Source organism: Sprattus sprattus, assembly GCF_963457725.1.
Source record: "Sprattus sprattus genome assembly, chromosome: 4".
NCBI lineage: Eukaryota > Metazoa > Chordata > Actinopteri > Clupeiformes > Clupeidae > Sprattus > Sprattus sprattus.
The window spans coordinates 16,159,605-16,177,282 of NC_137923.1; the positions used below are offsets into that span (position 1 = coordinate 16,159,605).

At 43.3% G+C, this 17,678-nt stretch overlaps 1 protein-coding gene across 1 annotated transcript; it reads right to left on the reverse strand.

Moving 5' to 3' along the window:
- Window positions 1–14,842: 14,842 nt before the first annotated feature.
- Window positions 14,843–17,333, reverse strand: LOC308363615 (uncharacterized protein; the record flags this gene model as incomplete). Its single annotated transcript, XM_080836427.1, has 4 exons — window positions 14,843–16,076; window positions 16,443–16,554; window positions 16,808–16,920; window positions 17,039–17,333. 4 exons carry the CDS (start codon window positions 17,331–17,333, stop codon window positions 15,109–15,111), a joined length of 1,488 nt encoding a protein of 495 aa, XP_080692553.1. The 3' UTR covers window positions 14,843–15,108.
- Window positions 17,334–17,678: the final 345 nt, after the last annotated feature.

The following is a 17,678-nucleotide window of genomic DNA, read 5'->3' on the forward strand; positions in this document are numbered from 1 at the left end:
TCTTTTGGTCTGGCTTTGTTAGTCATCTTTAGTGTAACCTTTATTTATGGAATAAACTTAATTATTATTTGTTGTTGTCTTCCAATCAGGATGAGCCTGGAGGAGTTCAGCCAGCCACTGCTGGGGCTGCAGCTTCATTTTGGTTGCCGGGTAAGATGAGCAAGACCATCCCTGTGCAGGACCAGAATTGGATTGCCAACACCTTGTTTCACTCTGGCAAACTACGGCCAGATTTGAAGCTTTGGTATGAGCCCCCTGTCCCAGCCCGAATTTACCACCAGACACCGATTCCCGACCACCTCTTTACCCATCGGCTGATGGTGTGGATGCCCTACCACCTGTGGAAGGTTAGGGTGTCCTGCCCAGCTTGTGGGAAACAGCTGACGGGCTATGGTGAACACCACAGTGCTCGGAAGGACCTGGACATCGACAGGTTTTACCTGATGGTGACAGAGACACTCAGGTGCACTGTGTGTTCCCTGAGCTATCTGTCCACCAGTCACACTGTCCGGGTCAGCTTGATCTGCCACGTCAGAAGGACTTCCGGCTTATCCTGACCTGAAAGTGAGTAAAGACATTTTGAAAAGATAGTAATTGTGCAGACTTAAATCACTGAAATTACACTCCAATGAACACTAAACTAATCACTGCAGCAATTTGCATTTCAGGTATGCTTGTGACATCCGTGTCATTCAGCTGCTTAGGAACAAGACTTTCGGCAACAGTCTAGCACGCCTGGTAGAACACCTGAAGGTGCAACATGGGCAGCAACGGCTGTACCGGTTGGCAGACTATTTTTTGGATCAGCCCAGCCTCTTCCCAGTGGTGGTCTGCCAGGAGCCCCCAGAGCACATCGACGTCCCCACCAGGGGCTGGTTGCTGTCCATGTACGGCAGAGACATCCTCTCCCGCATGGACTATATCAAGGCCAGCATCACCTCCACATTTGGATCCATCTTAAAGATGGACTCAACCAAAAAGGTATTAAGTAATCTGTCTATATAATAGATTTCCATGTACGTAATATATGTTTTCATATACAAATGAATGTTGTCAGTGGGAAAAAAGTGCATAATCTTCATCACTAACATTACTGTTATCAAATTCTAGATCACAAAGAAGCTGGCTGGCCATGGCAGGGGGACAGCTTTTTGGTTGACCTCCATTGGCAACGAGGTTGGTCAGATCCTGACCAGTGTCCTGACGTTGCAGGAGGGGCCTGGCCTGGATGGTGTCTGGTGTGATGGAGCGGTATTGCCAGGCAGCTGTTCCACCCCCAGCCTTGCTTTATGTGGAGTGTGGCTGCTGCATGAGTGAGGATGCGAGCAAGAGGCAGACCAGGTTTTCAGAGTGGCCAGACCTCCACATACGGCTAGACATCAGCCATTTCATGAGGAGGCTGGCTGTTGGCCTCACAAGCGACACTCATCCCCTGTACCGCTCCTTCTTGGGCTGCTTGTCTGCAAGCATCTTTGAGTGGGATGCAGGGGACCTCGCTCTGTTGCGGCAGATGAAGAGGGAGCAGCTCAGGCAGGAGGGTGTGCCAGCTGTTACTGATCTCCTGGTGGACAGGAGACTCAGTGAGAAGGAGCTCAGCCAGTACTGCCGCAAGAGGACGCCCGGTGCGGAGGCCACCGTCAGCCTTATTGAGAGGCTGATGCAGGAACTGGTGGGGCCAAACATGAGACACTTCATGGGTGGGCCACTGGTGGACCAGGTGCGCATGGAGCACATCTGGCGTGAGCAGAAACGCCACGTCAGATGCATTCAGGACGTCCCCGGTGTGCAGCTGTACACTGAGGTAGGCACCACCACCAAGGGGGGCGTCGTCCTGACCAGGTACCGCTGTGCCAGAGGGTCCACATCCCTGGAGTCTTTCCACTGCCACCTGAACAGGTTCATCCCTGGTTGGTGTCCCTCTAATGCAGGGGTTCCCAACCTTTTTGACTCTGAGGCCCAACTTTTTGTATTTGTAACAGGTCGACAGATAATGCACAAAAACAACACTAATGCAACGTTACTGACGTCCGTCGAATCCTATACATTCACGAGTAATCACTTCAGACAGCGTTTTAGACACTGTTGTTTAATGGTAAATTTTTCGTGCTCTCTCGCCGTCAAGCAAGGAAATGCGAAACACAATGTTGCCACTCGACGGTAGATCGTTAGAATAGGCTAGTGTTAGTTGGCGATTATCTAACCTGGGGTTGCTTTCTGTCGGGTGCTTTGCATTAAGGACGAGTTGCTTCAGTGACAGCTAAATTCAGCTTGACAAATGCTACATACAATTTAAGATTTGTCGATTGTTCCGTCATTTTGCCTGTTAAACAGAAACTTTCCGCCAAACAATCCCTCAGCTCTCTCCAACTTTCACTACCGTCTCGGTCGCTTCTGCCTAACTGACTGCAGGCACGCGCCGGTTTCTTGTCAACGCACACCGGAAGTAAACAAGTTGCGTTAACTGTGTATCACATTAATCTCGGCCACAATAATATCATAGATGTACGCGTTAACTTTGACGTGCTCAATTAATATTGTTCTCAATTTAAAATCAGTTACTCACTCCGCGGCCCACCAATGGGGGAAAAAAAATCTGAAACATTTTCGCGGCCCACGGGTTGGGAAACCTGCTCTAATGTATGATTTTAAATAATTTGCATGTTTTTATGAAGGCATTATTCAGATTGAAAAGCAAGAACTTTTTAATTTGCATAAATATTGTGTTGTTCTCCTAGGGACCAGTGTAAACTCACTGAATTTTCAGTTGTATCTCCTGGAAGGCCTGAACAGGTGGAACCAGGATCGGGGGACTGAGGCAGAGACCAGCAAGCTGTCATCACTTCTCACTCGTAACTCGCAGGATATGGTTCACTATATCAACACCATAAGCCTGAAGGTGTCTGGCCGGGAATATTTTCCAGGTATAAGGCCACCTGCCAAATACACGGGTATGTATTTGGTATTGATATCTGGCTACATAATATTTATGGTTTGTGGGTTTTCAGTGTTCACACTGAGTCACTCAGCATAACATGATGCAGATACAACTGTGATACTAAAATTGAACGGTATAACATTCTTTGAATAGCACTAATAACTTGTGTATGTGTGCATGTCTGTCTGTTCTTTTCATAGACGAGCTGCTTGGTGTTGACTACCTGCTGAGACAGTTAGGACAGCCCCTGAACGTGAACCCTGACTCAGAGGAGACAGAGGACATGCTGGAGGATGTGGATGAAAGCGAGGAAGACTTCAAGGAATACCAAACAGAAATGTTAACTGTGTCAGGTCTCCTCGATTACCAAATCTTTGGTTTCCTCCCGGCCTTGTCAGTCCTTTGAAAATCTCCCCTCCCTTGCTGCTGCATCCTTCCAGCCTGCTACCACTTCCCTGACTGCTGCATCCCTCCAGCCTGCTGCCTCCTCCCTGGTTGCCATATTGTCTATAGTTGTTGTATACCGTAAATCCTCCAATTGTGGCCGGGGCTTGTATTTACTTAGGCTGCACAGCGCACCGGCCTTTATTTGGGGCAGGCTTGTATTAGGGGCAGGCCTTTATTTCTTACTTATCTTCTGTTATAGAATTTTATTATTTAAATAATGGGCATAATTGCAGTACGCTAATATAATTAATTGCATGCGTTCAACACTTTCTGCACATCGCGTAGCGCTTTAGGTGCGGTGTCAACGTAAAAAATAAACATCGGAGTTATGGTCTCCACTGCCAGTCACGGAGGAAAAGATTTCCAAAGCCTTGATTTTAATCATTTTTCTAGACACTCTATTATGCTTATCGCCGACTGAAAACATGTATACAACGAGCTGGTTTGATATCCAGCCTAACTTTCTTTCTACCTCCACCTGCTAGTCTTAGCCTATCGCATTCGTCTCGGGTCAATGTCAAACTTCTTTGCTGCTTTTTCTCCCGAATGTTCTTCAGCAATCAGCATACACCGTCTCTTTGAATTTAATATCAAAGTTACGTAAGTCTACTACTGCTTTATGATCCCTTCTGGAAAAAGTAAACTAGCAAACTAAAACGTTACAGATAAACAACAGTAGGCTATACGTGCATTTAGGCTAAACAATAACGAAGTAGCCTAGTCCTACGTGGGGAAATTTCTTTTTTTATTGCAAACAGCCCATGAAATTAGCCAACAATATTATATAATATAATATTAAACATGAGGAGAACATGTTTTTGTGAAATGCATTCAATTAATTGTGATGTCTACTTTGAGCCGACGGACTGATGCTGGTAGGCTATAGGCTACTTTATTTTACCCCCGGCTTGTATTCGGGGCCCGGCCTTTATTTGTCAGTATGGACCACGACCCCGGCTACTATCTGAAGCCCGGCTTCTAATTGAATCCCGGCCACAATTGGAGGATTTACGGTAGTGTAGTGTTGTACGATGTACATGTACAGTTCGTGTAGGATTTTTTGGTTTTTCTATCGACATCAGCAGCCCGGCTAGCTCAGTCGGTAGAGCATGAGACTCTTAATCTCAGGGTCGTGGGTTCGAGCCCCACGTTGGGCGACCTTGTTTTGAGACATTTCAGAAATTGGATGGGGCAGAGTATGCAGGAGGGCACTGAAGCCGCAAGCATAGAGTAACTTCAGATTAACAGTAGGGTAGCCACATTTTTTGCACTGGGTCAAACGAAGTTTTAGGTTCTCAAACGTCACAGTATGCGACTAAAAATGCATCACGTCATTTGAGCGTCCTAGTTTGCTTACTGATCATGGATGCTGTTAAGGTAGTGCTCATTTATACGTAAATGCAAACGGAGGATTGCATTCTTTCAACCCTATAACTGAATCTCTCAACCCTTCCCCAGTGTGTGACTATTGGCTTTAATAGTATCCCCTGCACTTCCACAAGTGGACAACTAGTTTTACATTACATCTTGTCTACCTAGTAGCCAAATAAACGTAAAGGATCCACTTAAATATCTAGGACTCAGTCAATTTAATGGATTAGCAGCCTACTTATGCAAACCAACAGGTTTGGCATTTATTATGTTGCTTGGGGGCGTATATGCGGGTTCATGTAAACAAAACGTTTTTTTAAAACTACCTTGTGTGTACGACGTTATTTTTTAAAACGGAGGGCAGAAATATTCGCTTCTGTTATTACCCGGCTGTGTGTAAATGTGGTCAGTCTGGTCACTCTGTTTATGAAAAGACGGACAAAACACTTTTTCATCACTGGTGTTTCAAAAACTGAGGACATAAGAACAATGCTACAGCGTAACATCCTAATAGCAGCCTGATGCAAACTATGGAAGAAGAGATTAACAGTGCTACCCAAGTAAAGGTTTGAAAATAACTTCGAGCTTTTCTGTTAGGGAAACAGTTTTCTATCTGCCGAGCAAATGGCAGGCTCATGGCAACATGCGCACCATTTTGCGCAACAATGTGACACCAACGCAGAACCAAGCAAGCCCCATAGGCTAGGTGCACGAAATACTCAGTGTGGGCTGTTTGTTTCCTGTTAAGCCAGGTGTATTTGAACCTGCCGCTATTCTGAATGTAATTAGCGTCTACACGGACCTGGTTGGGTGTTGTACCTAGTGAATCAGCGTTACGATAAAGAAGGACGTGTAGACACTAATTACATTCAGAATAGCGGTAGGTTCAAATACACCTGGCTAGACAGGAAACAAACAGCCCACACTGAGTATTTCGTGCACCTAGCCTATAGACGTGACGGGGTAACGACAGCGCTACGACAACTACTCGTAGTAGTACTAGTAGCCTACTAGAAATACTATTACTACTAGTAGTAGACGAGTTGAGGGCCTCTTCAATTAAGGATGCTGCCTCACGTAGCAGCTGAGGGTATGTCTTCTGGGACATTCTGGTATCTTGATTTATTTAAATAATGCTCAATAACTTTCATTAAACTAAATCTGGTGCTTGGCATCCATACCCGCCAAAATTCAGTTTCCCTCTGGATCGAAGAGAGCTTGATCGACTGGTTGAGCCTGCCTGGTGTGCAATACTTATCATTCACCAATCAGAGGCTTTAACCCGCCCCCTGACTTGGTGACGGGAGACGACAGATTTATTTTGCTGCAGCAAGTTAACACCGTGGATAAATGTAATGATAAATGACAAATACATGTAACTATAAATAAATAAATGTAAGTATAAATAAATAAATGTTAACCCATGAAAACGTATATATATATATATATATATATTATGAAAAGACGGACATATATATATATATATATATACACACACACACACACACACAAGCACATGTAACATTTATATATTTAGTGTCTCATTTTATTCATTGTGTTATCTAATTATGTATTTATCCAAGTATTTAACCATTCATTTATTTAATTATGTATTTATTTATTTAGTTTTGGCCCCTATAATCCTCCATATTCAACATGCCGTAACATGTGATTATTATAACTGATGTTACAATAGATTTTAACAGTGGTTCTCAAAGTGGGGGGCGTGGACACTCTCTCGGGGGGGGGGGGGGGGGGGGCGCGATGTCACAGACGGAGAAAACGTCGCCAACATATCACTGGCTAGTGAAAGCTCCCTCTGTGGCGAAATGCAAAGTGATGGACTGACACAAACACATTAAATACACAGTTTTGTTTCTAATCCACCATTTAAAACGGAGAGTTATCATTTGAACGCAAGTTTCACCTACGCTTCATTGTAATTCAAGAACGCTAAATAGCAGTGGTAAATCGGCCAGATTGTGTTTAAGGGCTCAATTTGTGAAAAATCGTTGGCGATTGCGATCACGTCAATTCTACAGACATCATTGGATTAAAATAATTATAATAATAATACAAAAAAATGAGAATATTTGTATCATTAACAATGACATTTTACATTCATAGTCATGATTCTACAAGGCATTGTGATGTGTTAGAATAAATGAAATCACTACACGAACACTGCAAATGTAAGTGAATAAATAAATAAGCACTAAACTCAATCACATGGAGATAGCCATATTGGAATAGAATGGACACATCTACATTCTGCAACAGTACTTCCACCTCTCCACTGGTGAAGTTTGTTCAGCGTTTACTCGACCGGTGCTCGCTTTCCGCTTTGACATGGTTTTGATCAGTCTGAAGTTGCTTTCGGGGTTACTGTGGTGTCTGTGGATTGTGCACACGTATCTGTATGCAAATTCAGGTGCACAAGAACGTGCGTTCAAATTAAGAATCAGTGCACAGCTACAGAAACTGTTGGTTTAAGAACACATTTCTAGGTGAGTATGAATTCGTAGATCTTTTCTTAACTTGACCTTTCGAAATCCTTAAGAAGACACTTAAGAAAATATTCGACTCACTCCTTCCTTACTTTTAGATTACCTTCCTGCACTTGCAGTAGGCCTATTCGTAGCCTAACCTTAGGAGTATTTTGCTAACTATCACAAGCGTGCACAGATCAAGGATGACCTAAGGCTATGTTTATCAAACATTGCACCAAGAATTAAGGACCTTTGCAAGGCAAAGCAGGCTCATGTCTCATATTGACAGACCTGCAAGTTTTTTGAAAAAGCTCACAAGAGGCCCATAATAATAATAGTAGCCTAATATTAGCTATAATGACACATATAATAACATAATTGGTAGATTATCATTAATTATAATAGTAATAATATAATGGTGTGGAGACTAATGATGATTATAAATGATGATTATAATAATAAGAAAGCATGCGGGCTCACATAACTGCTAATAATAATAGAGTGTACTAATAGGCCTACTACTGCTGATAATAATAATAACAATAATACATTATATTAATAACAATTATAATTGTCTGTATGGACCTAACCATAACAAAAGTCTAACCTTGACCTAAGGTATGACCATAGGCCTATTAATAACAATATGCTTTCTATCCATCTATGGTGGTGTAGTTGAGGGCGACGGGCGGGGGGGTTGGGGTGTTCCCAACTACACCTAACCAGCTTTGAGGGGGCCCAGTTTGCAAAAGTTTGAGAACCCCTGAATTATTACATTGAATATGTAGCCTTACACACATTTGCAACCTCTGAGCTGGGTATTGAAAACGAGAAAGTTGGCATTAAGTCACCCAACGGCAATGTGAAAGATTGGTGGAGAGCATGCCAAGATGCATGAAAGCTGTGATTGTAAATCAAGGTTATTTCACCAAATATTGATTTCTGAACTCTTCCTAAGTTAAAACATTAGTATTGTGTTGTTTAAAAATGAATATGAACTTGTTTTCTTTGCATTATTCAAGACCTGAAAACATAATTTTTGTTATTTTGACCAGTTGTAATTTTTCTGCAAATAAATGCAGATTTGTATTTGAAATTCGGTAGAAATGTTGTCAGTAGTTTATAGAATAAAACAAAAAATTTCATTGTACTCAAACACAAATAGTAAAACCAGAGAAACTGATAATTTAGAAGTGGTCACTTAATTTTTTTTCGAAGCTGTATATATACACATACACACACACTATATGGACAAAAGTATTCGGATGCCTGACCAATACACCAACAGGGACTGTAATGACATTGTATTCAAATACAAATACTTTAATATGGAGTTGGTCCCCCTTTTGCAGCTATAACAGCTTCCACTCTTCTTGGAAGGCTTTCCACAAGATTTTGGAGTGTTTCTGTGGGAATTGGTGCCCATTCATTCTGTTCAGCATTTACGAGACCAGGCACTGATGCTCGACGAGAAGGCCTGGTTTGCAATCTCCGTTCCAGTTCATCCCAAAGGTGCTCGATGGGGTTGTTGAGGTCAGGGTTCTGTGCGGTCCAGTCAAGTTCTTCTACACCGAAGTCATCCAACCACATCTTTATAGTCCTTGCTTTGTGCACATGTTGGAAAAGAAAAGGACCTTCCCCAAAATGTTGCCACAAAGCTGGAAGCATGGCATTGTCCATAATGTCTTGGTATGCTGAAGCATTAAGATTGGCCTTCACTAGAGATAGGGGCCTAGCCCAAACCCTGAAAAACAGCCCCTCCTCCACCAAACTTCACTGTTGGCACAATGCAGTCAGGCAGGTAACGTCTGACTGTCAAACAGAGAAGCGTGATTTGTCACTCCACATACCACGTTTCCACTGCTCCGCAGTCCAGTGTTGGTGTGCTTTACACCACTCCATCCAATGCTTGGCATGGGACTTGGTGATGTGAACTTCACTGCATGCAGCTGCTAGGCTTTGGAAACCCATTCCACGAAGCTCCCCCCGGACAGTTTTTAGTTTTTCTGCTTACATTAAAGTTGAGAACCCTTCAGCTATGGAATCAGCGGAGCTCTGGCGACTTTTATGGAGACTGCATGGCTAGGTGCTTGAATTAAAACACCTGCGGCAACGGGTCTTATTGAAACACCTGAATTCAATCATTAACAGGCGTGTCCAAATACTTTTGTCCACATAGTGTTTGTGTATAAAAAAATATATATATAGTTTTGCAGCTAATAAACACGTGTAGCCTACAGTTGACATCACACTTTGGGTTTATTGAGAAGCATTTTTAAAACTTAAGCCACATTTTGGCTTCATGATAATTATGTATGGCATATTTGTGTCATGGAATAATGCAACTTAACACAAGTCAACAGTTATGCTTTTTACTATCAATTAATTAATGTAAAAAAAGGCCTGCTTTTGAACAGAGCAAGCGTACTCATTGGTCTTGATAACAGCCAACACCATTATACCCGTAAAATGGCCAGTTGTCCGTAGAGAGAGGGAAGGACAGATAATTGTATAATTAACTGCTGCATAATCTACAAATCTATTGCTGAGGTAGAACATGTTCTTGTAGTAATGTGACAAACAACTGGGGATCAATTCACTGTTCCAACTCATCATTACATTGATAGATTTACTTAGGCACAGACCCAACATAAATTCAGGAGAAACAGCTGATCTAGACACACAGCGCAGTGTCAAAAAGTGTTTTCTTAACTAGAGCTATAATTTGATATTTACTTCCACTACTTTCATTTTGAAGAGAAGAACATGATTTCTAAGAGGCCACTGCTACTGTTAAAGTAACACTATGGAGTTTCTGGAGCCGCCAGGTAGGGGGCTTGTTTCTGCTGGACTATTCAGTTACTTATTTGCTGTATTGCTTTGTCTTGCGTTGCACTTGCTGGATGTTTGACTGTGTTAGGAAAGTTGCTGACTTGCTAGTTGGTCATAAACAAAGTGAGTACATTTCACGACGAAGCAAGACAGCAAATAAGTTACTGAATAGTCCAGCAGAAAGTAGTCCCCTACCTGATATCTCCAGAAACTACAAAGTGCTACTTTAACATGTTCCTACCACATGAAAATAGGCTTTCTGCATGAGTAGTCTTGCCACTTTCCTTATGGCAACTGTCTTTAAAAGTGTATTCACTCATTACTGAAATTTTCCCTTTTGGGGTATTCTGATATTCCTCCACAGGCAGCTGACTGCTGGTGTGTGCGCAGGTTGCAGATCCAGGCAAAACGTTTACCGCAACGGCCACAGGTGTAGGGCTTCTCTCCCGTGTGCACACGCTGGTGCTTCTTTAAATTACCCGCCTCAGAAAACAGCTTCCCACAGGTGACGCAGTGAAAAGGCTTTTCCCCAGTGTGCACACGCTGGTGTGCTTCCAGGTTGGACTGGCCAGCGAATGCCTTCCCACAGAATCGACACACATACTTTTTGCTTTTCATACGGTCCATTGGTGGAAACAAAATCTGTTGAGGCTGTGACGACCCCATCAGGGAATTGGGAACCTGCGTTGTTGACATGGTGGAAGGGCCGCACCTAGCAAAGGGTGGTGCATGGTTTAAGCTTACCCTTTGGGGGAGTTGTAATGGAGAGGAGCACGTGCTGGAGGCACTCTCCAGACGGATGGCATCTGTCTGACCCCTACGCCTTGTGTGCCAACCCAATTGGCCAAGCCTTGCCACAGTGGATGACTGCCACGCAGCGAGTCTGGGGTTGGAACCCACTGTGGCCATTGCTCCCTCTGGCCTTAAGACCCTCTGTGGGCCAGTGGAAGAGACAGCGTTCACAGTCCCCACTGAAGCCCCACAGACAGGTACTGATCTTGGCTGTGGCCCAGGGTGAACCAGCAGACAGTCCTGATCCTGGTCTGGGTCACTGGAGGAATAGGAGCAGGAGGGCTGGCCTGGTTGAGGTTGGCTTTCAGTGGGCCAGCAAGAGAAGAGGGTGTCCAGTTCTGCAGGCCTCTCGTACAGAGAGTAATCAGGGCCCAGTGCTGCACTGCTGTTTTCTCTCTGCAGGCCTTGGGCAGGGTGACTTTGCAGCTCCCCCTCTGGCATGTCGTCTGAGCCTGTGAGGTCCCATATAGTACCAGATGTGACCTCTCTGTTTTGTTTTGGGGTGATACGTTTCTGCAGTACCTGTGTGTCTCTTTCGCTTGACAGTTCGGAGCCCACAAAGCCTGTCACCAAGAAAGAGAAGGGTTTAGAAAAGAAGTGGGTGCCAGCTACCAACAGCTTATACACTGAGATCTGACTAATCCTTGAATCATTGGTTATATGGGATATCGGATTCGTCCGATCATTCATTTCTCTGGATTACAGCATTAACTTTATAGTGTTACTGTACACAGGTGCACAAAGTGGGGACTTTGTCTTTACTGTCCTTGTGTATCTTTCACAGAATTGGTACCTGGAAATGAAGTTTACCTTAAGCTGAAGAGGACTTTTTGAGTTTGTTTCTAAAACTAGTGAGATAACTATCTAACAGCCAGCAGACGTGGCCTTGCTCAATTAAGTATGTCTTTTGTCAAGATTATCAGCAACCGCAGATATTTTGCTCTAATATTGTCAATGGCTTTTTCCAAGCCCGGAGCACAAAACCACATACTGACTAGCCTGGAAGCTTGTGGGAACAAAAGGTGTGTTTACCACTCCTTCTATCTTCACATGAGGTATTCTTAAAAACAATTTAATTACCTTTAAAACAGCTTTAAAAAACATCTCAGACACACTGAATGATATTACCTTCCATTCTAACTTGTACTTCTCCTGATGGTACAATCAGTACATCAGTGGCCCCTAGCTCGTCCTTCGCTTCCTCTTTGGACAGCTTTAGTTTCCCAGACTGTAGATGATACGGAAAACACCCATTAAGCATACATTTTTCTTTCATTTCATATAATTTTATTTCATTACCTCCACCAAGGAGGTTATGTTTTCGGTTTGTTTGGTTGTCAGCAGGATTAAGTAGAAATTACCAGGTTGATTTTCATGAAACTTGGCGAAGGGGTGTAGCATGGTCCAAGGAAGAAACCATGACATTTTGCTGCAAATCCAATTTACAGGGCGGATCCAAAACGTATTTTCCACTTTTGTTAATATTGTGAGATTGGGCATTTGGCCTTGGTGGAGGTCTGCACTCTCCGAGTACCCTTCCAGTTCATCTGAGTTCTTTATGATTTATGTTCCATATTCCCACCACCCCATCTAATGCAAGAGTCACATAAAGTGAATATTAAAAAGACCTAATGTTGTTTGTGATGCACTCACCTCCAGGGTATTGAACTCTACAGTGGCATCAGCTGGTGACACTTCTGACTCTGTGGGTGGATTGTCCGCTCCAGAGTCACCAGTGCTGGACTCTACCACTCCTATTGAGAAATAAAGGTTGAGAGATGAAGCACAGAAGTGTGTGACGGACCAAGCCTTGGTTGCCGTTGAAATGTGTGGGTTTGGCCTGGAAAGCTCAGAGACAGAGTGAGGGTTCAAATGTAAAGTTTTAATAGGGTTCAAAATACCCTGGAGAACTGATAAGCCTCTCAAATGAACAGAGGACAAAAAGCAACAGTCTCCATGAAGATCACCTGCTCAGCCTATAAATGGGGTAGAGGACAATATGCAGCAGTAGAACAGCTCTATTAACAATACCTGCTTAGCCTATAAATGATGTAGAGGACAAAAATCAGCAGTCAAACAAAAGGTCAGCATACCGGCACATACCTGACAAGACTTGACTAACTGAACCAAACAGAACAATGGACATATGGCAGCCAGCAACATTTCCAAACCCAGGGGTAGACACAAAAACCAAACCATACAACAATGACAAAACAGCCCCTGACACATAAACATAGCACTTCCGCACTATCAAACAAAGAAACAACCATCTAATAAATAAATACATAATGTCTCACAGGTTTGTAAAATCATCTTAGTCAAATGATATGACCTAGACCATTTGTAGTGTCCCCTCTGCCAGTCTAGGCAATTATCAGAGGTGGATCCAATTGTAATCAGTGGTCTGAGTGTTTGTGTGTGCGTGGGTGTGCAAACCATGTCTGTTTGGGTGCAATAGTGGTTGAAAAGTTGGGGCAGGAGTGTGTGGTTCATGTGCGGTCGCACCACGACCGTCACGAAGTGATTTAATATGATAATGGTATAGGGCTACTACACAGGGTGGCTGTGAGGACTTACATTCAGTTATTTAGGCCTGACCTTGTGCATTATGAAGATTATTTGGAATGGAATAGAAATTAGCCCTAGTGACTAGTGACTATGTTTATGGCAGAGATAGTGACACACACACACTCTGAATTCTATCTCTGCATTTTACCCATCCAGGGTAGTGATACACACTACACCGGAGCAGTGAGCTGCCTTTGGCGGCGCCCGAGGAGCAGTGATCGGGGTTAGGTGCCTTGCTCAAGGGCACTTCAGCCATGGATGTGGGCATGGGAGAGCAGTGGTCTACCACTTCCTCCGCCCACATTTTTCCTACTGGTCGGTCAGGGATCGAACCAGCCACCCTACGGTTTCTAGCCCGAAACCCTTTACCAGTAGGCCATGGCTGCCCTTGTCATTTCGGATTTGACTGCATATGAAAAAATACCATTCTGTGCATTCGACTGAATCTAAAGTAAGATTAAGTGGAGATGTGATTGGGTTTCGTCCCCACTCACCCTCTTGTACACTCAAACCTCTTCGCTTGCCCTCCTCCTCTTCCTCTGGGCTCTCCTCCTTAATGAACAGCACATCAGGTTCTCCTTCCTCCATGTCTTCTGGCTGGAGAAAAGAAAGGATACATGGCCCCGTTATGAACCGAACACGGTAGGATTTTACTGTTAGCAGCACTGTAATAATTACAGCTTTGTCAGAGGTGTCTAGCAGTGCCCTCTACCCTCTTACTGAATGGTAGGACATTGGATTTCTACATAATCCCGTCACAAAATGGGGTGAAATCAGACAATTCTGTATTTTATTTATGCTACTCCTATTCTCATCAGTTAATTGTTGTCCCCTGGTTGTATAAATTAAGTCTGCACCTCAAGTAGGCCTCTGCTGAGAGCTTAATAATGTAAAACAAGTGAAGATACAGCATGTTGTGTTTGTTTTAACATAAATCTACACTTTTAAATCTAAGGGAATATAAAGGCAACATGTTCATGACCATATGTAAGCAAATTTACTGAAGTCAAACAAGATGAAAGTGCAGACAATGTATTGCATTGATGCTCCAACTGATAGATTTGTGAGAAATAATATCGTCAACCAAACAAGATAACTGATCTTTTTAGTTTGGTTGCAATAACTGAATTATATATGGAATTATACACCATTCTTAAAAGATAATAACTCAAGTCTGTATCAAAGTGCTTAGTTTTATGTTTAGTGCAGTCTTATTGAATATGAGATTTGGTGTACTATGATTATTAGTGAGTGTAAGATTCCTTAGCCAGAATGTATCACAAGGTTGAGACAGAATTAGAAAAAATATCCTTTATTCATGATTTGTTAGTCATGATGAGTTTCATAAATGCAAGCAGTCAGATGATTATAACAAGTGACATATTCATTCCTGAAAAGCTATGGCTAGTCTTTCATATAATACACATACAAAACAAAACAGAAAAAAACAAAACTTACAATGTCTGAATTTATCCAATTTAAAATTATTTGATGCTAATATTTTTTTACAACTTGATACAAAACTATTCACCCCAAAACGTTTGTCATCATTGACTCACACATAATCAAAAATCTTTTAAAAGAGGAAGACAAAAAACAGACACAAAGGAAATGTATGTCCATCAGAAGACAGGCACCCAAACAGAGCTGTCATTTTATTTTTTCATATTTTTTTTAAGAAGGCCCAGACTCTGGCAACAGAAAATCATCTCCTGTGTACACGTCAGGGTGGTTCCTCTGTTGGTGTGTCTTCAGATTACGGATCCAGGCAAAGCGTTTCCCGCACAGCGTGCAGCTGTAGGGTTGCTCTCCTGTATGGACACGCTGGTGCTTCTTTAGGTTGCCAGCCTCAGAGAACAGTTTTCCGCACGTAGCACAGCTGAAAGGCTTCTCCCCAGTGTGTATGCGCTGATGGATCTCTACTTTCTTGGGCCGATTAAATGCCTTACCACAGTATGTGCAGATAAAGAGTTTTTCCCTAACGCCCCCAGGTCCTTTAGCTGCTCTGGCCGGTTTTGGTGGCGGAAGAAAACTTGTGTTGCCAATCCTCTCCCATCCATTCATGTCCCTAAAACTGGATGTCGCAGATATGTCACTGCCTGCCATCATTGCATGAGGGGGCATGGTGAAGTTGTCTTGACACATTGGGCCCTGTTGCTCCATGGCATCACCTCTATACTGCCTCTGTGTTTGACACTGTTCTGACAATGGATCATCACTGTTCCATGTGCTAAGCTCACCCCCCTCCTCATCCGAGTCAACATCAATAACCTCCGACTGGCTCTGCGCCTCACTCGACTGGAAACTGTCTGCTTCTTGGCCCGCCAGCACATAGGAGCAAGAGGGCTGCTGTGCTTCTACCACATCCTTCCCATCGGGGAGAAAGAACGCCTCCAGCGAACCAGCACTGGTATCCGTGCCAAACTCTGGCTCATCTTTTCCTTTAGGGGGGTCCAGGGACACACCCCCCATGACCTCAAACTTTGGCTCAGACTTAAGGGTAGCAGTGGTTCCACTGACCTCCACGGTGCCTCGCCCGGTCCTGATGCTGCGCTGTGGTTGCTCCTCAGAACTCCTAGTTGGTGAAACCCGGCTGTCCTCAAAGTCCGACCTCTCCGCTCTAGAGCCGGCCTCTACAGTTCCTGCAAATGAGTTCAAAGTGAAATTACCCATTTGGAAGAAAAAATAAGTAGTATTTACATGGCAGTCTTAGACATCGACAGACCAAACAGGGGGCCAGTTAACAATTCAAGACCGACTTAAAAGAAAAAAAAGTATTGCATGTCCACGATCACATAGTGGCCTTGTCCTTCTAGGTTGCCCCAAACCCTGGTCCTCCAGGTCACGAAATCACAACTAATTCAGGGTGCATGTGCTGCCAGTTCATGTTTGCAGTAGGGTGACCATTTAAAACTTACTTTAAACACAAATTATATGGCATTCTAACTTAGGCAACCCCATTCATTTTAAATAAGCCACTGTTTATAAAGCAGCCAAATCCCACTTACCATCTTCCCTGATTTGTAGGCCCTCATGCGTATCTCTTTCTCCCGAGTCATTCTCCACTCTCTCTTGTTTGACATGCGCCAGGTTAGGTCCTGCCAACTCTGCACCTCTAGACTAGAAGAAGAAGGTATTAGGCTCCTTACAACTCCTAAACTAAAAATGTACATCCTGACACTTTTTAAAAAATAAAACCAAATGGTTGTCGCTTGCATCTGGATATCATTGGAAAGTATAACATTAATTAAATTTTACTATAATCCGCAGTAAGTTTAATGGAAAGTAGATATCCATGTTCAGGCTATTAGCCTATATAGACTATGAAGTAAATAATCGCCCGCCACCCACCCACCCCTACGTTAAGACATACTTCAGTTGTTGATAAGCGATGACCGGGTTCAGTTCCACCGGAAGACAGCCCTTCTCCCCACAAACCGATATTCATCTGCCTACCAAGAACACCGCCATCCGATGTGAAGTGTGCTGAAAATAAAGAAGAAAGCATATAAATTACATTTCATTAGTTTGATCTCCTACGATACATTAACGTATCCTAGCATGGGTGACGCTAATGTCCGTTTAAAAGCAAAGAAAGACTCACCAGACATAGGCGCTCTGTACTTGTCACCGCTGTTTGCATTTACATGGACTCTGTTCGAACGATTGTTCATAGCGCTTTCACGTATTCTTCTTTCGGCATTACCTCGAGCCATTCTCAGTTCAAATAAATTCAACTTCCTTTTGAGTACTTTGTTTTCTCGTTGGCACTGAGACATTTGCAAATGTATAACGGCGTAATCGTCGTCTACAAGCTTACAAATTTCTGCCACGGCTGCATTAGCTAAAACCTCCATGATGGAGGCTAGCTGCGTCTGGAACGCTAGACGGTTCGACATTGTGCTGTTTCTCTGAATTGGGTGTTCACTCTTAGCATTAAAAAATGTACCAAGCAGTTTATACAAAGTGTGCACGTAGTATACAGATTACACATGAACTATACCAAATACACGCTCGGAAATACACCATTTGCAGTAGTAACAGTCTAACAGCAGCTGTTGAATTCCGGTCTACTTCCGCTTGTCTCGTAGCGATGACGACGTAAACATACTCCTATTTGACGAATCAGAATGTCGACTGTCTTGAGCGATGCTTCCAGAGGATGATCCCATCGATACCACATCATTAATAGTTAAACATGAGACTTTTGCGAGAATAAGGCCTACCCTGCCTGATAAAAGGCT